The sequence below is a fragment of the Phalacrocorax aristotelis genome, chromosome W, assembly GCF_949628215.1.
Source record: "Phalacrocorax aristotelis chromosome W, bGulAri2.1, whole genome shotgun sequence".
NCBI classification, from domain to species: domain Eukaryota; kingdom Metazoa; phylum Chordata; class Aves; order Suliformes; family Phalacrocoracidae; genus Phalacrocorax; species Phalacrocorax aristotelis.
The window spans coordinates 2,627,122-2,653,981 of NC_134310.1; the positions used below are offsets into that span (position 1 = coordinate 2,627,122).

General features: G+C 45.5%; 1 protein-coding gene across 1 annotated transcript in view; it reads right to left on the reverse strand.

Annotated features, from left to right (window-relative positions):
* The window catches only part of DCC (DCC netrin 1 receptor), a 608,612-nt gene that overhangs the window by 367,441 nt on the left and 214,311 nt on the right, over window positions 1-26,860 (reverse strand). The window contains exon 2 of the mRNA XM_075077076.1: window positions 15,485-15,805. Coding sequence (XP_074933177.1) covers window positions 15,485-15,805 — 321 coding nt within the window. The remainder of the gene's footprint in view (window positions 1-15,484; window positions 15,806-26,860) is intronic.

Sequence of the window (26,860 nt, forward strand, 5' to 3'; positions counted from 1 at the left end):
TGCGTTTCTGTACCGCTGCGTGTCAATCAAGTCCCGAACAAGAGCATGCATCAACCCCTCTTGGTTGGCACTCCTCTACCAACTAGGGTGGAGAAACCTGACCCCTTTTAATTAAATTGCTTGAAGTGTTTTATGAAACTTGAAGATTGGCCCAGCTAATTTAAATCCCTCTCCCCTGTAGTGACACGGTGGCATCACAACTGACCTATTTCTCATTTGCCCAACAGAGGTCATCAAGGACAAATGAGAGGGTTGTAAACAGCTTCTCCGGTCTTCCTAAACATCCCTTCAGACACAAGTAGAGATTTTGAGTAAGCAAGGGTCAAGGAAACAAGAGAGCATCCAAAGTGGTCACAAGATCGTTCCAAGACAAAAAAAGTAAATTAATCTAAAGAAATCCCTTAAAGGTGACTTCATCTTCATTACACTTACTAGGGACAAAAGTAAAACCCAGAAATAGGGGACGATCTATCGAAAAAAAGATGCAAAAGCTACCTCGAAAGCCTCGCCATGGTTTGAGTTCTCCCTCATCTCCATGCCATCACGTTTGTTCAACGTTTCATGTTCACTTTTCACGAGCAACTGCTGCAGTTCTACCAGTACAAATGTCAGCATAAACAAAACAAACCACACAGAGACACATTTTTAGATCTGCTGCATTTGACTTCATCTTCAAATGCATTGCATGCTCATCCAAAACAGGGATCAGAAGAATGCCGCAGGCAAAGTAGCACACAGATATCTAAAGAATATGCTTAGTCAGAACTTGGTCAGCTAAAATAGAAAGAGGACGAGCCAAACCACTCTGCGGGACCCACTTAAGCAAATAAAGTGGTACAGATAACAAAGCTGCCACCAGAAAATGTACTTTAGTACCTAAAATGATACTGCTGAGCATATCCCAAAGCTCTTCCGCTCCGGCTGACTCAGCTCGCTGAACACCTATGACTACGCTCCTCGAGATAACCAGAATTCACAGAACCACCCATGTCTCCAGGCACACAAGGAAGCAGCTGACTGACTCCAGCGCGCTCTACAGCCACTTTCATTAAAAGTGCGTAAAAACAGGCCCCTGCAAACTGGCGTTTTTGGCTGGACTGTGCGGCAGTTTCATGGGAAGGCCGACAGAGAAGTTCTTCTGGAGAATGGACGCAATGAGTTCACACCCTTCCACCGGAGTAGGTTCGAAACGCACATCTCCCCTTTCATTTGCAAGAACTTCCATAAAACAAACACTACGAAACTATAACAAGAACGATCATTCCACCTATGCCCAAGTACATGGTATTTTAAGTACAGAAGGTAGTTTCCAGCTCTGGAGCCCAGTAAAGGAAGGAGATGAGACTGCAGCCACGTTCCTCCTCGGCAGATGTTGGCATTCAGCACACCAGCTCCTACAAATCTCACTCTTTGGCATTTAATTCTCCCCATTCACTCTAAGTGACACTTAGGATCCAATTCATCATTATAAATGCTATTCAGAGAGCCAGGTCCCTAATGTTCAGGATATGCAGGGTGAGCAATTTAAGTCTAGGTTCACTGGGAACTCTAGGTATTATATCCAACTACATGACACCGCATTTGAAATGTAAGTATCAAATTATTCTGAACTACTCACAGTTAAGAAAATAACACATTTCAGCAAACGCGGCCAAAGTATTTCCAAAAAAAAAGCTCTTTGTTCTCTAATCTTATAAGATAAATCCACCTATGAAATTATTCATTTCTACTGGCTTTACACGAAAGGCTTTTTTCAGGAAAAAAGTACTGACTGTCTATTATCTTTTAGACATGCATGCAAGATGTCTACATTTTAACCCTGGTAAATAATTATTGCCTGGAAGTTTCAAGAACCTCCCCATAGCATATATTATTAAAGTACATACAAACGTCCTTCTCTTCTTTCCTCCTACCTTGTGCCGTAATGCAACACTAAGAACGCTGCTGTTGGATAAATGCGTAACATCTGAACAACCAACTAAGCATCAAAACCAGTGAATTTATTTGGGAAGATCATAGGATCACTAAGGTTGGAAAAGACCTCTAGGACCATCAAGGCCAACCCCCAACCCAACACCCCCAGGCCTCCTAAACCATGTCCCCAGGGGCCACGGCTGCACGTCCTTTGAACCCCCCCAGGGACGGTGACTCCCCCACCTCTCTGGGCAGCCTGTGCCAGGGCCTGACCGCTCTGGCAGGGAAGACATTTCCCCTCATCTCCAACCTAAACCTCCCCTGACGCAGCTTGAGGCCGGTTCCTCTCGTCCTGTCCCTGGTGACTTGGGAGCAGAGACCAGCCCCCCCCTCACTCCAGCCCCTCTCAGGCAGCTGCAGAGAGCGAGAAGGGCTCCCCTCAGCCCCCTCTTCTCCAGGATAAACCCCCCCAGCTCCCTCAACCTCTCCTCACTAAGATCTGCTCTCCAGACCCTTCACCAGCTTCATTGTAATTATGTATATGTCAATTTAATCAAGTTTATTTAGGCCAGAAAGAGTAAGGAAGAAAGGTCCGAGCAAGCGGTTGAACAGATTAACACATGTCAGATTATAATTAAAGAAATTCCGGTCCCTCTATTTTTCATGCTCATAAGCAGGATTAAATCAGATTCCTTAATTTTACAGGCTGGCTGGACATCAGAAAATTTGTGAGCGTACTGAGATAAAGCCATTGATTGCTGCGCTGTCGATACGAGCATTGTAATACCTGGAGCACTGTACAGAAGGGCAAAAGGACCTCTCCTCCAGCTCTTGGTGCCCACCACCATCTCCCATGGAGGGCCTGATCCTGCCTGCACAGAGAAGGCAAGTCAGGACTACCCACCATGCCATAAGGAGAAAGGCATAAAAGGAGAAAGGCAGATGAGTGTCTCCTTTCCCTCCGAGCTAAGAGATGAGAGCGGCACCCAGCTCCTGCGTGCTGCCAGGGCTGAGCAGACATGCACAGGATGGAGCAACCAGACACAGAGGAGATGCAGAGGTCAGAACTGCCCTAGCTTTGGGCTTTATTTACCTTCACAGCCAGCCAGCAACTAAGCAGGAATTTCAGAGCAGCAAATTTAAGTGTCAGCATCTAAATAACAGCAAGCTTTCCTTTTTTTCTTTATTGCCTTTCAAATCTACTCTTTACTTAGCCCAGCTTTACAACTAGGGAAAATATTGGTTAGGGCTGCAAGGTTTGAGCTCCACAGCCCTGCTCGGACCCAGCAGCAGCACAGCCTGGCCTGCTGGCCGGGAGCAGGAGATGTGCCTCAGGCAGGGGATTTGTTCACAGCAGCAAAGCAAAATGCTCCTAAATGAAAGCCACCACCTTCAACAGGCTGAACACGAAGCTGACAGTGGTGGGAACTACATGCAGGGAGCCCTCCTTCGCTCGAACGACTGCCACTGGGAGATAGGCTGAGGGAAGAGAAGAGACTAAAAATAAAGCAGCAAAGAATAGGTTTTCAGCAAATCTCAGACAAGCAACAGGGCCTGGGAAGGTGAGAATCACAAAGGCTTTTCCTCATTAAAATTACTGCATCGTTTATCACCTTTTCTGTCACAGCAGGCTCAAGAACACGAGCAACTTAAAGTACTTCTATATCAGGAAAAAAATATTTTAAAATTTCATTTATACCCCAAAAGAAATCAGAAGACAAGCATTTGTTTCCAGGCTTAGACTATCATACCCCAACAGCACCTTCGTCCTCCACGACAGAGGACAAAGCAATGACATTAAGAAAACTGAAGATTAATTTCCAGACAAAGCATCCTGACAGATCTATTGGACAGTAGGACACAGTCCCAAGGGAGGCCATAGGAGTCTTATCACTTAGGGCTTTTAAAACCAGAATGGAGGGACCAAACAGAAGCCTTTCCTGGAAGGTAAGCTGGCCAGATGATGTACAGGCTGATAGCCATCTCCAGTGCCTATGACCTATCACTCCCCATTATTTTAATTCACTGAAACTGCACGCCCTCGCTACCCAATGCTGCACCTTTTCCAATCCAATCTCCTCAAGTTCAGTCTAAGTAAATCTCTGCCAGGCACTAAAACTGAAAGCAAAACCTTTTTCCTAAATGAAATTTGCTAATTAAAGCCGCGTTTCTATGCGGCAAGAGGACAGGAAGAGCGAGAATTGAAGTGGCACACGTTCCCGCCCAGCATTCCTCAACCGCCCGATACGAGAAGGGAACACAGTGAGGAAATGACAGCGCTTCTCTTGTCACTTTGCACCCAAATAAAAGGAGTGTTGTACAGAGATGCAGGATTCAAACGCTTTATTACTGTGGAATGCCGCTCTCCTACAGGTTGATAAACTCATGAAATTGAAAATGATGAAAGAATCAGTGCTTTGACACAAAGTTCATTATTTCACCTATGGATTTTCAAACTTCCATTCGTACGAGCAAAATAATTTCTGGCTCACTGATATAAAAGAATTACAGAAATTCCATTTTGATCCGAGCTATTTAGGTGTCATAAGTACCAGCAGTCTTGCCCTTAATTATGAAAAGGCAGGATTGCAAGAGGCAGGTAGTCCCCTCGCAGGTCTGCTAAAATCAGTGCTTTACTGCCGAAGCTTGCAGAAGAGCAGCCAACAGAAAGAGCGTTAACACCATGAACAGGAATAAAGGCACAAACGCACACTCGAGAAACACCAAGCATGATGATGGAGTACTGAAAGACAGCCTTGCTCTTGGCAAAGGCCACATCCAAAACAAAATATTAAAGAAGTCCTGTCCAAAGATATCTCCTGCTTCAGCTGTAAAAGACAGATGGACATCAAGAGAACAAGGTGAAGCAACGACACAATACTATGCAACAGAAAGGAGGATTGCTGCAGAGCTTCAGCATTCATATGTCTTACTGCAAGGGAGGGTGTTAAAGGAGGACCGCAGCACATGGATAGACACGAAACACATGCAGTTACAATTTAAGCTTGCGGAAGCGACAGCGCTGTGGTTGTCCAGCCACCTCCTTGGGGGCACTGTCCCAGCAGAGCTCTAATCCCGGGCTCCTCAGCATCGTAAACTCATAGAATGCCCTGAACTGGAAGGGACCCACAAGGACCATCGAGTCCAGCTCCTGTCCCTACACAGGACACCCCAAATTCACACCGTGTCTCTGAGGGTCTTGGCCAAGTGCTTCTGGAATATCGCCAGGCTGGTGCCGTGATGCCTCCCTGGGGAGCCTGTGCCAGGGCTCCACCACCCTCTGGGGGAAGAGCCTTCTCCTAATGCCCAGCCTAACCCTCCCCTGGCACATCTCCCTGCCATTCCCTCGGGGCCTGGTGTTGGTCACCGGAGAGCAGAGACCAGCCCTGCCCCTCCTCCTGCCCTCGGGAGGGAGCTGCAGAGCGCCATGAGGCTGCCCTCGGCCCCCTCTGCTCCAGCTGAACAACCCAAGGGACTTCAGCCACTCCTCGTACCGTTTCCCCTCTAAACCCTTCCCCAGCTCCGTGGCCTCCTCTGGACACTCTCCAGTACCTTTATACCCTCAATGTCCTGCAGCGCCCAATGCTGCCCACAGCGCTCGGGGTGAGGCCGCCCCAGCGCGGAGCAGAGCGGGACAATGCCCCCCCCTCGCCCGGCTGCGATGCAGGGCTCGGTGCCCCCCAGGGCACGGCTGGCCCTCTGGGCTGCCAGGGCACGCTGGTGGCTCGTGTTCAACTTGCCGTCGAGCAGAACCCCCAGGTCCCTCTGCAGAGCTGCCGTGTCCCAGCAACACAGCTCGTGGGGAGGAACTGCCAAAGCCAAGAGGAGATAACACTAACCAAAACAGGATGCAAGGTGGTGTCCTGGTTCTGGGAAAGAAATTTAGGACAGGCGGTCAAAAGCACTGCCACAAGCTCGCTGAATACCCTTTGCTCTGCTAAAAGTAGGAAATAAGCACATGAAAGAGTAAGTTTGGCTGAAAGCATCTGTTACCCAGCCCTGGGCTTCTGCTCAGTCCTCAGAGGAGAGAAGAGGGGAATTCAGAGCAGAGCCTTGATGGTTATGAATCCAGAAGCACCTTTGCTGGAGTGACAGAATGGGAGCCCGCGCCTGGGTATGCCTCCGCCCACTGCCTCGGGGGTCCCAGACGACTTACAGCATTACTGCAAAGGAAAGGATAGCTTTTTATTTTTGTGTGAAATATAGAGTTAATTATTCCTCCTCCTGACAGGGAGCGTACCCAAGAGCAACATGCATGGATACACGTCAAGAGATGTGTGACTGGAGCGGTCCTCGGGAGCCTGCTCCTCCTGAGTCACTCGCTACAGTAATTTTAAAGTTAACAACAAAAGTAAAATTAAAAGTTGATTAAAGCGTTTCTGTTAATTATTGTGCTGGCATTCAGGTACTTGAATGTAAGGCAGAATATTAGCAGACACACATACATGCAGGCATGGCCTACTTCTTCACTATTTTAAAACAAGTGGAACAGTATGGTGGAGCTATTCCCAGTTCACACTGGCAGGGGGAGCTGGTCAGTCTGCTTAATGGAAAGGTACAGTGCTAGAAAGGGTTCTTTTCGGGGGCGGGGGGTGGCGGGAGAAACCCAACCCCAAGAAAACAAACGAAGAGCAGGGAGTATGTACAGAGAGTCGAAATAGAGAAACAAGTGAAAGCCAGGATTGTGTGTTAGTTGAACACCAGAGGGGCTGTCACAGGCGTGCTTCCCTTTGCCCTCATCTCCATGGGTCCCCCAAGCCACTGGATTCTTAGCGCACCTGAAGAGGCTTTACCTCTAATGAATTTTTATAGCAAAATAAAATATCTGTTTAAGTAACTGTAGTATTTTTGTTACCTTTAAATATTAAGTAGGATGTGTAAAGTGAAGGTTATGCAAAATATCGAATTAGTTGTACCGTATCAAGACTACACTATACCTAAACAATAGCCAATATAAGACACTGTCTTCTCTACTTCTTGCCATTTGGGCCCCCTTCCTATCCGATTCTTCACCCAACAGGCTCCAAATACTCCAAAGCTTCTTTATTCCTTCTACCCATTCAGAATGGGGAATTTATTATTGCCAGTGATGGGACAGAAGGTGGCTGCCACACCTCTTAGCACTAAAAGTCAGTAGATACATAGCAAAGAAGCTGCTAATTCTCTTTACCACTACTTGGTGCTTAGTGGTAACTGATTACGAAGAACAGCCAGTCACCAAAAGGAGCCAGTTACTTATTCCTGAATTTTCACTGGAGTGGATATTCAAGATCCAAGCATTCTGATATTCAATGGTCATTTAAGTATCAAAGTAACACAGGCACAAGTATCTTGCCTTCTTCCATAAGTTAAAGTTGCTCCCAAGGAACTAAAACCATCACCTAGAGCTCTTGTGTCCATCACCTCTTGTGACGACAGACCCCATCGTAGCTTACCGGGGCAAAGTAGAGCAAGTCCGTGTACCAAGCGCCTCAAGGAGCCATTTAACTTCCACAAGACTCAAGTTGAGACAAGTGCGCAGAGGAATTAAGGATGTAACTCAAAGCCTGTTGCACACAAGTGGCCATAGAGAACAGAAACCTTTCCCAACGCTTTTCGCCTTATATAGTCAAAGCAACAACCCTGAACAATGTTGAAAATTACCATTTAAGGGAAAACACAAATGTATTGGTGAACGCATCAAAAGGACAACTACCTTACTAGACAGGCTTGGCTTTTTCTTTGGGGTTTTTTTGGTTGCCTATCTCCCATTAACAACAGAAAAAATAGGTGCAGCTTATCCACAAGACAGCAGGAAAAAAATTGGGACCAAAAGAGCGGCATGTAAAAAGTCAAATATTTACCTGATTTCCTGATATTTCCTTTCACATTTCAGATCTGGTTTCGAATACAAACGCGCTAATGAGCTTTAATAGCGTGACATAGCATACGTTTGTGCCTGAGCGATGCTTGTGGATCTTACAAATACAACAAAGGAACATTAAGCAGCGATAGCACAGGGCGAGCGCTCGGGAATCGTCCGTTCCATTAAGCAAAAATACTATTAAGCACTATAGGTCAACAGCTGATGTAAAAAGCGGTCCCACAGGCATATATTATGGCATGTAGCAAAAAGAAAAGACTAAAAAATAAATCAGCTAGCTAGTTCTTAAACATTGAACTTAACCAGTTCCAGATCGAGTCCTGAGCAACGCTCTACGTGCTACGACACCCTGAGCACGCTGTGTATCTTCATATAAAATAGAAACGTGAAGAAGCATATTAGAAGAAAACCTGTTGGCCAAAAGTTCATAAACATCCATCTATTTTGCTGAATTCACTGTCAAGGGGTGATACTTTTAATCTAGGTTTTCCAGCTATAATATCTGTTCTGCAGAGCTATTAAGACTTGCTTTTTTATATTTATTTTGCCATTTATCAAGAAAATCAATTTCTGGAGCTCTAAAATGAGTTTGGGAGGAAAGTGGCATTTGGTTGAGTTTTGTTCACTAGTTCTGTTATGGCTTACGAGTTCACATTAAATAGCCTAAAATCTCCTGCGATGAGAAATAAAAAAAAAAAGTAGGAAAAAAAAGATTAAGTCAGTACTGGCTAATTTTAGCTGTTATAAATCAGGTTATACTTCCCAAAAGATTAATTTCTGAAAGTAATTTTCTTCCTTTAGAAAAAAGGAAAGTGACTGCCATAGATCCAGGGAATGGGAAATAAATCAGACTACACTTTGCTTAATCCGTCCAATTCAGTATTTCCTAAATTTTGGTATAGCAGGTTTCTCGTGTTCATCCCATGGTTGCTTACAAGTGATACTTCCTTGGGTCACTTTAAATAACTCAATTTTATCCTTAGTTCATTAAAATCCAAAAATACTGGTAGGCAATAGTATCTAATATTGTAGTTCATAAACCTGTAGCCATTCTACGCACTTCAACAGATACTTTAATATTATAAGTGAATTGATAAGAGTCTAAGAATAATTTAGTGTTAGAACTTCATTGTTTTCTTAAGTGGGGCTTAAAATTTCCTCATATCCGCACAATTTTAACCTTGGGTTCAACAGCTGTCCTAGCAGCTAGCCTTCTGTTACCTGACATCTGGCAGCTCTGTTACAGGAACAGCGATACAGCACCAGGCACAGCCACAATAAATACAGGGCTGTAATTTTGAAATCCAGTGGCCCTACCTCTTTGGAAACGGCTGGTGTTGTCTCTAGACAAGTACACAGCAAAGTTTTGATTCTCACCAGCACAATTATAAAACACCCCTTGGATTTTTTTCTTTTTTCTAATAGCAGTGAAGCAACCTGATAAAACACCATGACACGAGGGGCAATCTTATGTTCAAAGCTGAGGGACACACTGACAGTGTCAAACACTGCCTAAAAAAATATATTTTTAAATCATTTAAAGCTCTTGAGGAAATAAGTTGCTGTTTGGTTGACATTTACTTTGGGAGCGTATGAGTTGATTTCCAGCTGAATGAGAAATACAAATGTATTTTCACAGAATCCCAGACTGGCGGGGGCTGGAAGGGCCCTCTGGAGCTCACCCCGTCCCACCCCTGCTGGAGCAGGCACCCCCAGAGCAGGGGCACAGGGCCGCGTCCAGGCGGGGGGTGAATGTCTCCAGGGAAGGGACCCCACAGCCTCTCTGGGCAGCCTGTGCCCCTGCTCTGGCACCCGCACAGCAAAGGGGTTTCTCCTCATGTTCAGGTGGAACTTCCCGTGTTCCAGCTTGTGCCCGTGGCCCCTTGGCCTGGCGTTGGGCACCACTGAAAAGAGCCCGGCCCCATCGCCCTGACACCCGCCCTTCAGATATTTATAGGCATTGATGAGATCCCCCCTCAGGCTTCTCTTCTCCAGGCTGAACAAGCCCAGGTCTCTCAGCCTTTCCTCACCAGGGAGATGCTCCAGCCCCTGATCCCCTTGGCAGCTCTGCGCTGGCCTTGCTCCAGCAGTTCCCTGCCCTTCTTGGACTGGGGGGCCCAGACCTGGCCGCAGCCCTGCAGCTGTGGCCTCACTGGGGCAGAGCAGAGGGGCAGGAGAACCTCCCTCGCCCTGCTGGCCACGCTCCTTTCCATGCCCCCCAGGGCACCGCTGGCCCCCTTGGCCCCAAGGGCCCGGTGCTGGCTCAGGGTCACCTCGCTGCCCCCCAGCACCCCCAGGGCCTCTCAGCAGAGCCGCTCCCCAGCAGGTCCCCCCCAGCCTGTGCTGGTGCGGGGGGCTGTTCCTCCCCAGGGGCAGGACCTGGCACTGGCTCCGGCTGAATCCCATGAGGTTCCCCTGGGCCCAGCTCTCCAGCCTGGCCAGGGCTCGCTGGGTGGCAGCACAGCTTCTGGTGCATGAGCCGCTCCTCCCCGCTCGGGATCGTCAGCGAACTTGCTGAGGGGACGCTCTGTCCCATCATCCAGGTCACTGATGAATATGTTGAACAGGGCTGGACCCAGCACAGACCCCTGGGGAACACCACTAGTCATGGGCCTTAATCCAGACACTGCCCCGTTGATCACGACCCTCTGAGTTCTGTTGTTGAGACAGTTCTCTGTCCACGTCACTGTTCTCTCATCCAACCCACACTTCCTTAGCTTGCCTGTGAGGATGCCATAGGAGACAGTGTCGAATGCCTTACTGAAGTCAAGATAGACAACATCCACTGCTCTCCCTTCATCGACCCAGACAGTCACACCATCCTAGAAGGCTATCAGGTTGGCCAAGCATGATCTTCCCTTGATGAATCCATGTTGGCTGTTTCTGATAACCTTCTTATCCTCTAAATTTTTATTCTGTGGTACTTGCTCACTACATATGGGTCATTCCCAGATAAATGTGGTTGCAACACCAGTTTGAGAGGTCCCCTCTTTTTTCTTCCCTGAATACTCACCTCCAGAGCTACATTTCTCAAAAAAAAAGATAAAACAAACCACCCAGAGAGTTCCTTCTGCAATAAAGGAGAAGTCTAGTGGGACTACACATAAGGTGCCACCTTGTGATACCTGCCATATCACCATATTTATAGTCTTTCAAGAGCTCAGACAGCAACACTGGCCAGCTCCACTTCTCCAGTGACTTCATCAGACAGGAAATTTTTCACCTTCTTTGACAAAGTACGTCTCAACGGTTCTTATTCTTAACAGGCTCTTCAGCCTACAACAAACCTATATATTCGGTTTGAAACACTGAAGGTGTGTCTTCCACTTAGTTTCAAGCAAGATTAAACTTCCCTACAAGCCCTTTCCGGGACACTCCACATTTGCTTTTTATCATCTTTGAACAGCAGAATGATGGTGTCTTATCAAAGGGTCACCAGCTAGGTGGTTATTTGTTGGGGGTTTCCCCCCCAAGAAACCTCTGATTTCAGGTGGGACTGAACCAGTGGCAATGTACAAGTGCAAAAAATGTAATGCTGGAAGTCTATATGGGTTAAGGAAAACAAATTTCTTGAAGAAAAATGCTAATTAAAAGGCACTGAAATGTACAAATGCTGCACTCGTGACTTCTAGAACTTTGAATCATAGAACTGTAGAATGGTTTGGGTTAGCAAGGACCGTTAAAGGTCATCTAGTCCAACCCCCAGGCATAGAGAGCAGAAACAAATGTATTAACACACAGCCCCCACCAGCAACTGAGAATATTCAGGTCACCTAGATGGATATACACTGTTCCTATAGTCTCTGGGCATCCGCTATTGGGGATTAGCAAAGCCAGGACATTGGTCTAAATGGGTCTATAGCTCTGATGTAGATTATCCATTGTTTGGTTTGGGTTTTCTTTACAAGGAGAAGTTGTTTTAAATAATTTTCAGCATAAAACATTAGTTATAAATCATCATGACCACACTCACAAAAATATCCCTATCTCATCACCAAGGAGGTGGATGCTGAAGTGCAGGAATTTCCCTATAAAGCAGCCTTGGATTCTGCTTTTTATCATCCTTTGAAAGACCAACGCTTCAGATGAACAGTAAAGCCAGAACCTTCAAAGGACTGATCCTGCAACAGTCTATAAATAGAGACATAAGGCAGGGTAGCGTGGTTTGTGCCTGAAATCCTACCAACTACCAGAAATACCAATAATCTGTAGTCTGTTAAATCGGGAGATTTAATAAGATGCCAGAGGAGGAAGCAGCTCTTAGTTTCTCTCCAGCGCTCTCATTTCCATTTCACCCTGGAACACTTTTACAGCTGGAGCACGTCAGGGCCGTAAGGATCCTCCAGAAATTTAGAGACTGTGTGTTTTCCCCATACATGGCAGGCTTCATGCATAAAATTCGACCGATTAAAAACAGTTTTCACTTCCTACATTCTCTTTATTGAAAGCACTTTAAGCCATGAAAGTATAAGGGGAAGGGTTTTAAAAGGGCGATATACTTTCAGTACCCCTGAGCAGTCTGTTCCACGCGGAGTTGACTGGTACCTTTTAGCGGTGACTGCTTTATTGACTGTTAATGCTTTAAAAAGTGTGGTGAAATCACATTCAGAGACTTTACTGCAAGAAAGATATACGCTCCGTATGCATACCACCGGCTTGGCAATTTTAACCTCTGAAGACATAAATGTTGATGTATTCTATGTTGCCAAATAGCACAGTAAGTACTTAAGATGCTGTGAACAGACCTATAGTTTAAAAGTGACACTACCCAAGATTAGATTGTAATTCAGCGAATGAATCTCTTCCTAAAACCTGCCTGAAATATTAAAGCTCATGATCCTCCCGTGAAAAGCTTGCAGGAATGAAATCTTGCACAGAAACGGGAGACTAAGTGAAATGAGGATGTGGACTGTTGACATGAACACAATCTTCCACTCATCAGGACAGTGCAATCATCATCTCCTTCGGGTGAAAGCATCAGGCTGTCCAGAAAGTCTGTTCAGCAGCGATACCTTGTACATCATATGACGGATCAGAAAGAGTCCGTTTTCAAGTGTTATTATCCTACGCATAGCTCTATCCTACCCCAATCCTTGTCTCTGTAAAAGGAGGCTTTTCTGAACTAGGAAGTTTATTTGCTTTGCCAAGCAATGATTAACACAACATACTGGAGCGCGAGACCTTCATTTCTCCTCTTGCCCTCTTTCCCTTTCTCTGTCATGTTTCCATCTGCCAGTGCCTTAAGTCAATGATGTTCTGCCAACATTACACACTGATTCTCTCAAAAAAAAAAAAAAACCCACACAAATTCCGCTCGCTCAGGAATACACGTCCTTCAGAGAGCAAAATACCATTTCTGCTTGAAGAACTTGGTGCCAATTTTAAGCGCCGGACACTTTATATTCCACCTTATTATAGGAACCATTTTCATACAATCAGGAAAACAGGAGTCAGAATCGCCAAGGTCAGAAGGCCCCCGCAGAGATTGCCAAAGTCCAGCACCCTGCAGAAAGCAGGGGCAGCTGCCAGCACCTTGTGCTGGGTTGTGTCCACCTGGGTCTTGAGTATCTCCAAGACCAAGACTCCACAGCATGTCTGGGCATCCCATTTCACTGCGCCGTCACCCTTGTAGGAAAAATACTCCTGTTTAAACAAATTTCTGGTATTTTGGTCTGTGTGCATTGCCTCTTGTCCTTTCCCCTGTCTTTCCAATTAAGAAATCTTTATCAGCTCTTCCCGTTTTGGCCAAATTGTTCTTGAACAGAGAAAGTCCTCCCCCTCCCACCGTCTCTGCAGGGATATGAGATCAGGATCTACCATGCAAAGCTCAGCTCTCCTATAAAAAGCTCAAAATTACAGAGCTGGGCACAGCACAACAGGGAACACTCCCATATGTGCATTCACTTAAAGAATAATTGGCGTGATTTTATTAGTTAGCAGTTGCCAACAACCAAGATCAAGGCCAAATAACAACTTGAACTGGCAAAAAGCCCTACCTGGCAAAGTGTGGCTCTGCAGGCTCCCTCCGAGTGTGCCTTGATAACAGAATGCCCGATTTCTCTGCATCTGTGGGGCTCTCTCCATCACTTTGGGTAGGAATCATAGGACAGGGGTACATACAGTGCTGAGGATTTGAGGGTAAATGACTTCATGTCATGAATCATGAGTTTCCAGTGAATTTCACCTCAGATTCAGACAGAAAAGCGGTGAGTAGAGGAAGATCAGGAAAGAGCCGAGGCTCTCATTCCCTGATTTGATTGGGTACCATGAGAAAACATGCCTTTTCTAACTGGTGGAGAAATTTTGGAGGAGGAGAAGTGATCTTCAGTCTAAGGGACCTTAAGACTGGAAAAGGCACCAGGTTCATGGGGGGACGCTGGAGAGACCAGCTGAGGAGAGAGCTGCCTGCACTCCCTCCCAGTACAACTGGTGAGAGCTTAGGAAGACACACGATGGCAAAAAGTTCTAGAGTTCCTGGACTGAACCGGACTGAACTTCAGCCTTAACATCCCCAGGTTGATTAAAATGGGGCAGGACATCAAGACTAAGTAGCGCATAGCCTGGATGCCCAGAGCCCTGGAGAAGCGAGCATCCCCCCTGACAGGCTAAGTGAGCACAGCAAGGGAAGATAGAAAGCCTTGATTCAGCCTGCCTTTTTAACTTTTCCTCATGGAAACACAAGGTGCTCCTTCACATAACCAATGCACCTGAACAATCTCATAGCTTGCCTGGGCACTAAGGCCTTTAAGTGTCAATTTTCTCCGCAGCATAAAAGCATTTTCTCCTCTTTTCCCATGGTTACTAAGTTAGCACCAGCGGAGAGCTGCTCAACCCTTGTCAAAGCGAGGCAACCAGGCCATTCTTTAACAAGTCTAAGTTAAAGCAATCAGCAATACACAGTAGCTCCATCTATACAGAAACATACAGAGAGAACAGAAAAAAATCATCCCCTTAGAACTGGCCAAATCCTTAAATAATGATAATAAAAGAAAATTATTCTGTACTCTAGCACATTCTCATTGGTGTTAGTTACCAAGTGATTTGGGGTTTCTTTGTACCTTTTATTTGAAGGTTTTCCAAATATTTTTCTCCCCAATAATCAGATGATTAAGGACTCACTACACCCTCTTACAAACTGATGAAGAGGCAAAAAGACCACTTTAAAACTTCAGAGAGACATCTTTTACGAAGGTCTTTGCTAAGTCAATGCGGAGCCATAAGCATTCTCAGATGCCTGGTAACAGCCTCTGTTCCTTCTTCCGTGTACCTACACGCGTGCTTTAAAGGAAATACAAAGAGGCTGCCAATTCCAGTAAGCTGCATAATGAGCTCTTGTTTATGAAAGACTTCCTAAACCATGAAAATTTGTACATTCAGTGCCCTACAGAAGTTTGACTTTTTTTTTGTGATCCTCGATTCATCAGAGTAGTAGTTAGATTTCCAACTTCAAAGCTTTATCTATTTTGAAGACAATAAATAGGCAGCAAATAACTCACAGCAGCAAAGAGGTGATTAGACATATTTAAATGAGAATAATACCTTGTCACAAATTACTGTCACAGAAGTGCTGTATCTAGCTTTTCCCCCCCTCTTCAGATGAAGTAAAACAAAACCCAGAGTACGTGTTTTACTCTTATTTTTGTAGAGCACCAGCTTCTCAGAAACAGTTTTTCCAGCAATCCAAAAGGTAGGAATGTTTCTACCTACCTGCTACCATGACCTTAGCTGTCCGACTGATGATCGCTCCAACACCTTCTAGAGATGCTTCGCACTGGTAGAGCCCTTCATCTGGCTTGTGGTGCCTGGAGTGGACTATGTTCTGTATCAAGAGCGATCCGTTGGCCAGCTGCTGCCTCCTTTCATCTACTGCCAGGTTTAAGAAGACCGCGTCTTTCTTCCATTTAATAATGGGGGCTCCTTGATCTGAATCTGCTACGCAGTTCAACAGCACGTTGCTCCCACGCATGGTGACGGCATCTGAAGGCTCGGTCAAGAACCTCAATGATGTAAAAGTCTTTATCTGCGAACCTGAAACAGTAAAACCATAACAGACATGGGATAAATACAGGTTATGTGTTTCTATGGAGAAACATACTGTATTAGATATTAAAACTCAATATAGGCAATGCCCAGAAGCACCGTAGATATGGCTGGCAAGTATTGTAAGAAATTAAGCTATGCTTCTCTGCGAATTGTTGAGATGCACAAAAAAACCCCAAGCCTAAGTTGTATTTTGTCCCATCGCTACAAAAGGTGTAGATAAATAGATCTTTTACATGTAAAACATGGTGATAAAGCAAAGCTAAAAATCTGTACAACCAAATACAGCTGAGTTGGAGATTAGCATAAAACCACCATAGCCCCTGAGGTTTATTTGGGGAATCTAATCGCTTACAGGACCTACTCCGGCCACATGCCCCGAGATGCACTTCAGTGTGACAAGCACAAAAGTAACATCAGGCCTCACTTTGCTGTTAGCGAACAAGGGGGAGGGAACCATGCCCGAGCACAGCCTGACCATCTGTCAGAAACAGCGCCAAAGCTTCAAACCTGGTGGACCTTCTTCCACCTCACCAGAACAATGTTCTCACTACCAACTAGTCTGGCCAATGGTCCCCAGTAGGCAGCAAGAGAAAAAAACCACGCGAGCACGTCCGTTGTATAGAGGAGAGGCAGGGGAGGAGCTGGGAGCGCCAACTCTGCAAGCTGCACGCCATCCCTCCCATGGCACCGAAGATTTCCACCTGCTGCAAGAATGCAGAAGCCAAATTCTTACGCGCCACGTCAGTAAGGGGACACCAAGCAACTTTGCACAGTTGAGATAAATCAGGCTGTAAAGGCAGAGGGAGACGCTCTCAGAGAAGAGCTACAATACAGCGTTGGCAGAAGAGTAGTAAAGAATCATTCAAATGCTTAACAACACGTGGATGCGGTTACATCGAAGGGCACAACCCAAAACAACATAAAATGGTCCTCTTTGGCTCTTCAGGGCATGGTTTAGGAGGCCTGGTAGTGTTGGGTTGGTGGTTGGACTTGATGATCCTGGAGATCTTTTCCAACCCTAATGATTTCGTGATTCTACTGCATCGAGGATTTTCTAATAGCTCATAAATGGTTAAAGCACATACAATTTGTACTTTTTGACAACGCAGTCTTCTCAAGTCTCAGTGACCACACTTGAGTGAGAAACTATCATAGCGGTTTCCACTATATCATCACAGAATCATTAAGGTTAGAAATGACCTCTTGGATCATCAAGTCCAACCCCCAAACCCAACACCCCCAGGCCTCCTAACCATGGCCCCAAGGGCCACGGCTGCACGTCCTTTGAACCCCCCCAGGGACGGTGACTCCCCCACCTCTCTGGGCAGCCTGTGCCAGGGCCTGACCGCTCTGGCAGGGAAGACATTTCCCCTCATCTCCAACCTAAACCTCCCCTGGCGCAGCTTGAGGCCGTTCCCTCTCGCCCTGTCCCTGGTGACTTGGGAGCAGAGACCAGCCCCCCCCTCACTCCAGCCCCTCTCAGGCAGCTGCAGAGAGCGAGAAGGGCTCCCCTCAGCCTCCTCTTCTCCAGGCTAAACCCCCCCAGCCCCCTCAGCCGCCCCCCAGCACACTTGTGCTCCAGACCCTGCCCCAGCTCCACTGCCCTTCTCTGGACACGCTCCAGCAAAACCCAAAGTTTCTGACCCACCACTGGCTTGCCTATCCCACCCTGTTAAAGGGCAGCACCTCCAAGGGCTTCCAGGTTTAGATATAGACCCTCTGGTTCCCAGAAAGACAGGCTGCTCCCCAACCTCCAAACTCCGTGCCAGTGAGCATCACTCTTCAGCCCCCCACTGCACGGGGAACAGAGTTTTGAAACCACAGCATATGAATGCAGAAATCGCATTTTTTTCCTCTTCTCCATCAAATGAATCCTTTTACCTCATTAAAGCAAATGAAAACAAAAACTTAAGTAATAGAAAGATATTAAAAAACCTTTTAGTCTTAAGGAAAATATTAATTATTTCCATTTTATACCTCAAACCAAAGCTTTCTATGAATATATGCACAACAACCTATAAACACCCACTTAGCGTTTTCCTTATAGAAATTAATTTTATTGTCGAGTACTTAGTTCCATCCATACACTAATTGAAGCAGATAGGTACCAGATTTTCCTTCAAAGCAGATAAATATAAAGTTTTAGCATCAAAAAATAAAGAACAAAATTTACAGAAGGAGAAAGCTAGAGTTGGAAGTGTCAACATGTAGAGTGTTTCAGGCACAACAACAAGAGCACCATAAGAACTTAGACTAAAACGTGTTGTCCAATAACATCAAGAAGAGTAGTCAAATCCTGATTTTTCATCTAGCCTAACGCTCCGATTTCAGTTACCGGAGGAAGCACATCAGAATTCGGCCCAGAAGCCCCACATTAGTACAGGGCACTTTTGCCATAAAACATGGGTACAAAGGTATATTTATGGCACCTCAAAGAGTAGTTATTTTAACAACGTGCTGCTTTCCCTTCTCCAAAAGGCAACCGCGTCCAGTTTGTAAATCACAGCTTCTTGTTGGACATTTTATTTGTGTCACCAACACTTCGAACACAGCTTAACCCAGCTGTTTATGACAGCTTGTTAATGATTTTATGCAGCTATTATCACAAGTAAATAATCCACTTATGCAGGAGAAACAGAGTTATGACAGCTTCCGGCACAGCACACACAGAAGTTACAGAAGTTAAACAAAGATTAACTTTCTTTTCATGCAATTACCTTTGCAGTTCGATTGCAATTTCAGCTATTCACATCCTTTGCAAAAGGCATATTGAACCTAAATGGCTTTACTACAAGAAACCTAACAGCTTGAATAACCTGGAAAGCTTTCTGAACGCGAGGAAAATTCATATCTTCTTGGAAATATTATTCCTGGAGATAAAAGTAATGGTGACATCTTAAAAATGGAAGAAAACAACCATCTATTTTCAGAAGAGATTACTTGGAAGCATAAGAATGCAGTGGTCGTGTTTTTGTAGTACATAGGTGCTGAAGGAAAAAAACGAAAGTAATTGAAAAAGCTCATTACTACTTATTTGTGTATTTGAACAGCCCAGCTGCAACGTTACACCTGACATCAGGGCAGCCTAGCCAGCTGTCTCAATAACGTGTCATCTTAGCGCGTCCTCGACTTCCACAAGATTTTCTCCCTAATTTCTACCTCAAGCAGCAAACGCTAAACCTGATTCCCCTAGACCCGGTTATAAGAAGGAACACACCACACCTAGTACATAAACTTATTTCAGAACCTGAAAAATAATCAAGTAATTTCACAATATAAACCAGGATAAACAAACCCATCCTGTGTTGAATTGAGGGAGAGAGAAATCCCAGACTTGATAAGCCCAGACCACACCACCCTTCTCTATGCATAAAACGAAGGACCAACACCTGAAAAACACAAATATCCAAATATTGAATTAAGTTTTAAAATTTACTCACACTAAGAAACATAACTCTGCTAATGCAGTTTATGAAACACACATTGAACATGCTATAACCAGGCTGACAGAAACATCAGCTGTCGTAGCGGACAAGCGGCCATAAGATCAGCCCAATTTCTAGAAGACTATTCCAACACAGTTTGCCTAAAAAATGCTTGTTTGCAGTTTTTTATTATTGGGGGCTTCTTCTCAGGAAGAAGACTTTCTGAGTGAGGATATATCTGTACAGATTCACCAAGAACACCATATGCTTCTGTGTGTATATATATATACACGCCAAAACAAAACTGGGCCTATGAAAGAATTCCTAAGACATTGTACAAAACAGGTGAGTGCAATTTCTCCAGCAGCTTTTCTTAATGCTACATGTAATTTGAGGCCTGAAGAATTCAAGAAGCATTTCCCTGGATCCCTTTTCTCCACTATAATAGCTATCCACCCTGTTTAAAGTGTCAGGACTTCAGTTCACGCTCAGGCCTAAGCCAGCCACCACCCTGCTACCCCAGGGAAAGCCAGCTGAGAAACTGGAGCAGAACCACCCATACTCATGCTGCTCCTACAGACCCTTTGGGGCTCTACTGCCTGAACTCCCCGGCTTTGGAACAAGGCCAAAACAAAGCAAACCTCCAGCTTCTGGTGAAGGATCTGGAGCACAAGTGTGCTGGGGGGCGGCTGAGGGGGCTGGGGGGGTTTAGCCTGGAGAAGAGGGGGCTGAGGGGAGCCCTTCTCGCTCTCTGCAGCTGCCTGAGAGGGGCTGGAGTGAGGGGGGGGTTGGTCTCTGCTCCCAAGTCACCAGGGACAGGGCGAGAGGGAACGGCCTCAAGCTGCGCCAGGGGAGGTTTAGGTTGGAGATGAGGGGAAATGTCTTCCCTGCCAGAGCGGTCAGGCCCTGGCACAGGCTGCCCAGAGAGGTGGGGGAGTCACCGTCCCTGGGGGGGTTCAAAGGACGTGCAGCCGTGGCCCTTGGGGCCATGGTTTAGGAGGCCTGGGGGTGTTGGGTTGGGGGTTGGACTTGATGATCCTAGAGGTCTTCTCCAACCTTAATGATTCTATGATTCTACAAAATCTTTACTCCCGAGGCAGTGGCTGCAGTGTGCTTTCTCCTTCCCTTCTCTCCAAGAGCAGCAGCGCTATCTCCAAAACGCCCAGTGCCTCCAACCCCTGCATCATGGAAATCCAGGGTGAAACTCCCAGTCACAACCAAGGAGGCACGAGCAGCCTTTTCAGTCTCCAGCCCAAATATGAGGCTCGCAAAGCCGAGCCCAGCCAGCCAGCCACCTCTCCAGCCAGATGATGAGAAAGTGCTTCAATATCTCTCCTAGTCCTTGTGCAGCTTCTTTGCCATTGTATGTTACAGTAGCATCTCGTAGCTGAAACAGCTGCAACTGTAAGCTACTTTGCCACTTTTGTGAGCAGGGTAGGGGACTCATTTTAAAACAGAAATGCTGAACTTAAATTTTAATCCTTATTGCGATAGCTCAGATGAAACAGAAGGCAAGGTGGGAATAAGAAAAAAAAAAAAAAAACCAGGAGGCAGCCAGGCAGGAGAAATAAGATATGAAGAGCCCTTCTAAAACTTGCTGGAAAACATGCTTGTGTTTCTGTTTCCAAGTTTTGCTCTCAGTGGGGGCAGATTTCTCCCTTTACCTGGCATTTTTGCTAGCGCCCTTAATTTTTCATCTGCACTTTGCTTGCAATCCCTCGTTGCAACAAGACAAAAGCCTATGGTCATTAACAGCCACCAAGTCACGGAGAACGCATTTGTCCGCATTTACAGCGAGCCCCGGTTTGATGTTCCCCAGGATGGTTTGCCTAAACAAACCTACACCCACAGTGGTCGACGCTTTCTTCTATTGCCTGCATCACGGCAAGGACATCCTTGCAGCTGCCTCGGGCTGCCCTGCCTTCCTTGGGACTTGCTGTCAGGCTCTTTGCCTCTCAGAGGCTTTAAAAGTCAGAACAAGAGAGGGAAGTGCTGTTATGGCTGCTTCATCTGTTGCGGTACATACATTCACCTTTTACGTGCACGCTCACAGCTATCGTTTAAGGTCGAGCACTCTCATATTTGGTGAAAACAGAGTTAAAGGCAATTAAGAGTCCTGCAAACGCAAGGCTGCTGAAACCCGATGGGTCCTGGGCACCTTAGTGCTTCTGACTACAGTGCGCACGGAACAGCTACGAATGCAGACTTATGAGATCTATGGCTTGACTACAAACTTGAACAGAAGCGTTGTAAGGATTAAACACCACCTACGCACAGCTACCGTGTCAGCTATTCCAAGCACATCCAGCCATCAAACAAGCCCGTGGCACGGCTTGGAGATCTGAAGCTCTGAGGTCAAGGAGAGCACCCACATGTCCTTTAGCCAAATAAAGGAGGAGAAAACTTGAAGCTAAAAGACCCCATCCTCGGTCCCTCGCTGCTTTAGCAACCACGGCGTTACCCTACGTGATGACCTGCTTTGTGATACAGGAATAAAACTAATGGGCTTCTCACCCTGACAGGTAACATCAGAGTAACGTCAAGGTTATCATTCTCCAGGCAACAGACAAAATTAACATTTAAAAGATGATCTGATGTGCTGCTTAATCACTCCCTTGCTTTGAATCCTCCACTTTCTGTTACAGCTTTGTGAAATGTAATCTTCCAGGTGGGTTGGGGTTCCCCCCCCCCCTTCATGTTCTGCATCAGTTGCTTCCATTATAGAGAGGGAAGAGATGTCACAGTTGCAAAAGCATTTGACCGGGCCACCCCTGGAGCTTTCTTCTTTTTCAAATAAACATTAAGAAAGACGACTTTTGCACACAGACCATTTGAAATCTGTGAATACAGAAATACCTCCCAGTCTAACTTAAATTCAGTAGCGGAGCACCGTAGCTGAACTAAGTGTATTACAAATGAAGGGTATTTATGGACAACTCGGAGTATACATTTTCTCAGAGGATTTTTTATTTCCTTTTATCTACAGAGCCTGCAAGAATTAGCTTAATGACCAGGCTAATAAGCATTTATTTACATGCTTAGGTAATGCAGAATACACAGCAAAACCCAATTCAGTTTTATCTGTTTGCACAAAACACACTAATATGAAGGTTAATATATATTAAAAGGAGAACCCTTCTTTTAATGTTTTTATTATAGCATGTGATGTGCCTTCTGGGGTGCTGAATATTTCATTTCAGCTCTATGAAATTTTGAAAATCTAGCCTCACGCCTGCATTTGACGTTCAGATGCGGAAATAAAAATTCCTGCTCCAAGAAACGTACAATGCAACGCACAAGCGTGTGGCACAAGGAAGCACGGTTCAATTTTTGTATAAAAATGAACATAGACTCTTTTATCAGGACTTCTATCACAATGTTCCAAACCCCTGAGTTTTTAAATGGTGCTATCACAGGATTTTGGACTGTACTGAGGTAAAAGCGCTTGTAACATCAATTCCATTATAAGCCCTCCATACTCGATGGATCATTAGGAACACAGACAGACTGCCTGATTTTCACTTGAAAGCTTGAGTTTGATAGAAATAAGGTTTTTAGGTGATTTATCACTAAGCGTAGTGCCTCCACGTCACAGTACCCCACTGCTTATATTCAGACTACTCAAAACATCAGGCACAAAGAACTTTTGCTGAGCATGACTGATGAGCAACACCTAGAAAAAGGGCTTTATCAGGGCCAGGTCTGAGACTACTGAGCAGATCCCTCATTGTTTCTGACCCACATTCAAGCCACCCTTCTGGTGTAAAATCAGAGTCACATAAAAAAACCATAAAAGAACCCCGTATCAAACCAAACAAGCTGAGTTTCATGTGCAGTTCTCCTCGCCAAAGCGAGAACCGATGACCCCTGTGCAACAGATGGGTTTGTCGCACCACCTGACACGCTCGGTGCTCAGACTTAGGCTGCAGATGTTAAACACCGATGGGATAAGAGTTGAGAGCATATGGTAAGCAGATGCTCCTTTGCTCCTACCCCTCCAACTACTGAGGTCTCCAAAAGCACTATTTATTGATCAGACAGTTAAAATAACTGTATATGTGTAATAGCGTGCTTGGACAAGTCACTGTATCATTGGGGTCTTTGATTGGACTTGATGATCCTACAGGTCTTTTCCAACCTTAATGGTTCCATGATTCCTTCCGCAAAGATATCTGGAATAGCCCACTAATTCGGAGAACAGCTCTATGGCTGACCTACGCTGATCTCTGACCACGGTGCAGCCCTTCCCTTCCTCCAGCCCCAGCCTTACACTTCTGGGGCTTCCCTCCCTCTGGCTCCAGCAAGCAGGAAAACAAGAGGCCAGCTTGACCCACTGACCCTCAAAAGAAAACCGCTATTCTCAGATCAAATTCTGTGTCACTCAACCATAAAACAAGGCAGAGGGCAAAATCACAACTATTTGGCGGACAAGGGCCAAGGGGGGGGTGGGGGGTGGGGGGGAAGAGACCAAGTCTTCTGGCAGCTGCCTGCTGTTAATCTGGTTCGGGCAAGAGACACCACATCGGTTAGGCGATATAAAGCTGTTTGAACAAGCACCTACACACACCCACAATTTGCTTATCTTGAAACTCAGTCTACAGCAGCCTCTGGAAGAGGCAGAGCTCAGGTCCTCTGAGCTGAGATCATCTCATGTCAGGAGTAGGTAAGCTTGCCTTCAAACAGTACGAATGATTCTCATCGCCTAATTTTAGCCAAATCAGTTTGATGAACAAAATCTAGACTCCCCAGCCAACAAGCCCTGCAGTATATGCTGCTTCTTCAAGCTTAGAAATCAGTTTAGGTTACAGTTCAGGAGATCCAGTTATCCCCAGAACGAGATGAGAGAATCATTTTGCTTCTGCACAGCACAGAGGATGTACGGCGCGAGGGTATTTGGCTCTTTGGTACTACCCATATTTTTTTTCTAAAGGAGGACAGATTTCTTCCATGCTGCAGGATAAAGCATCTCTTCTGGTCCAAAGCTTTCCAGAACATCAGGTAGCAGCCGCTGCAGACCTCGCTGCTGTCTGTGGGCAACCCAAACAGAGCCTGGTGTTCTCTTGCAATTGTATTTTCATTTTGAGCACCCAGAGAAGACTGCTGTACCATTAATTGCACTGACTTGGCACTGCAATTTTTTTCGTACATAATTTTCCTTCAAATGCCTTAATTATATTGTCAGAAAACCATATTATTTTGCTGGGTTTCCTCATTTTTTCTCAAGATAGCTGGTATCTGAACTTGCATACGATTTCCACGAAGAAAAGTGATACAGCACTGTATCTACAGATGGAAGCACGGCATGGTTGGTACTTTCCATATTTCCCATGTATGGAATCATATAATCATTAAGGTTGGAGAAGACCTCTAGGATCATCAAGGCCAACCCCCAACCCAACACCCCCAGGCCTCCTAAACCATGTCCCCAGGGGCCACGGCTGCACGTCCTTTGAACCCCCCCAGGGACGGTGACTCCCCCACCTCTCTGGGCAGCCTGTGCCAGGGCCTGACCGCTCTGGCAGGGAAGATTTAAAATTAAGATTTACGAAAGATCCTTTTCCAGGTTAAAGAAATGTAGAAGCGTAGCCAAACGTGCAAATTCCCAGAGAGCAGCCATGTTTTCCGGAGTCCGAAAATGGTATCACTGACTAGGATGTCACCATCATTTTGAATAATCCCATGACCTTCACAGACAGCTCTCAGCATCAGACTCCAGCAGAGAAGACCCTGTAGCGAGTTCATTTCCCCAAGGTACGCCACAACACCAGCCTGTTGCAGGTTTCCATGCTCTCCCCAGTAGATGCTTTCTGTCTTTCTGACGACGAAAGAGATTGCTCCCCCAACTGCTAAATGCTCATGCAAGAGGTACCGGATTTCAGGTTTGCTGATTGGAAACGGGATGTTTTCTGAAATAGTGCATTTGAGGAGTCAGCAGAGCACGGCCCTGTAGAACAGGGCTCAGAAGTCGACTCCATCCTGACAGCTACAGTATGGCATTTTGCTCTGCCAACACCCTCTCTCACATCCGAGAGCTGCAGTGCAACCTGCTCATTTAGGAAGTCATGAAAAATATATTCCTACACAATCTTCAAAGCTCCAGCCGCCTCCTGACAGTGTTTCAGCCTGCTGCATCCCACACATGCATTTCACAGTCCAGACTAGCAGAAGAAAGCATAGAAGAGACACCCAGGAGGTGCCTGGCTACAGATACGGGACTAAATAAAGCAGAGAGAAGTGAATATTGGGTATGTAACTGCAGAGACAGAAAACAAAACAAAATAAAATCACTTAAATTATTATATTACATTATTAGATTAAAATCACCTAAGTAAATGGAGGCGGAGGGGATGAGGGGATCAGGGCAGAGCAGTAAAAACACCAAGCATGAGAAGGAAGAGGAAATCCCCCAGGGCAGTGGTGAAGGAACAGTCAAAATGCAGGGAGAAAGAAAGAAGAAAAGAAAGAAGGAAAAAAAAAAAATAAATCCAGCACTGAATCCAAGCCAAGCAGAAAAGGGCTAAAGGGGAGAGTTGAATGGAATATAAACAAGGAAAGGCCCACGGATCTGGCCAGATGCAGGTTTATTTTCTACTAGTCATTGTGGAAAACGTCAGGCTGCAAGAAGGAGACACAAGCCAACAGAAGAGACATCCGTGCTTAGATGAAAGGGCAAAGGAGGGCAATAGCTGGAGAGGGAAAGGACGTGGAAACATATGTAAAGGAAAAAGAAAGAAGTCAGGTGAAAGAAATGATAAAGAGGAGGATGGAAAGATAATGAAGAGCAAGAGATACTGTGTTTAAAAAAAAAAATCTAAAGAACACATCTGTTGCCGGAAAAGGAAATCCCTTCGCAGAGCTTTAAGCTAGAGAAACAGGCAGAAGGAGCAAAAATAAAACCTCCATCTCCACAGTTTGCTGGTTTTTCTTGAGATGGTGATGCATTTAGGGAAAAAAGAGCAGAGGGAGAAGCCAGGAGTGAAAGGGGTGGAGAAGAAAAAAAAAATATACAAAAAACTCAAAAAGCAGCCTCCGTGAATGAGAACTCTGCTGGATTTGAGAGCTCTATAGCTCAGGACAGCCTATAGCGGGCGCACTGCTGCTCCTACGCACAGCAGTGCTCGGCGTAAACCCACTTCTCGGGAAGACAAAACATTTAGACAGGGGGTTTTTTGTTTTCATATTTGTTCATTTCTTCAATGCATTCCTCCTTCCTTGCAGGCCATTTAGTAATGCAATAAATTAATTTGTACTTTAGAGTGAACTCTTTAATCCTTTTTGTTCTCTCCCCTCCCCATCAAATGCATACTACTGCATTTGCATGCATTAGCATAATGAAACATTAATTACACAGCATTTTGGATAGAACAAGCATAGAGCTTCAATCAATCTCAATAACTCGCACGAGGAAGGTGAAAATCGCTGGCCAAGCTTATCAGGACAACATAATAGACACAAACACATCGCCAGCGCCTGTCGCGGGTGTGATTTAAACCCGGCATCCGAAACCAAAAAACACTCAGAAAATTACAAAGAAAGTAATAAATATCAATTATGTTAATGATACACAAATTGTTTTCTCGTGGTTTTGTTAGAGACTCGAGCCGCGTTTGCGCTG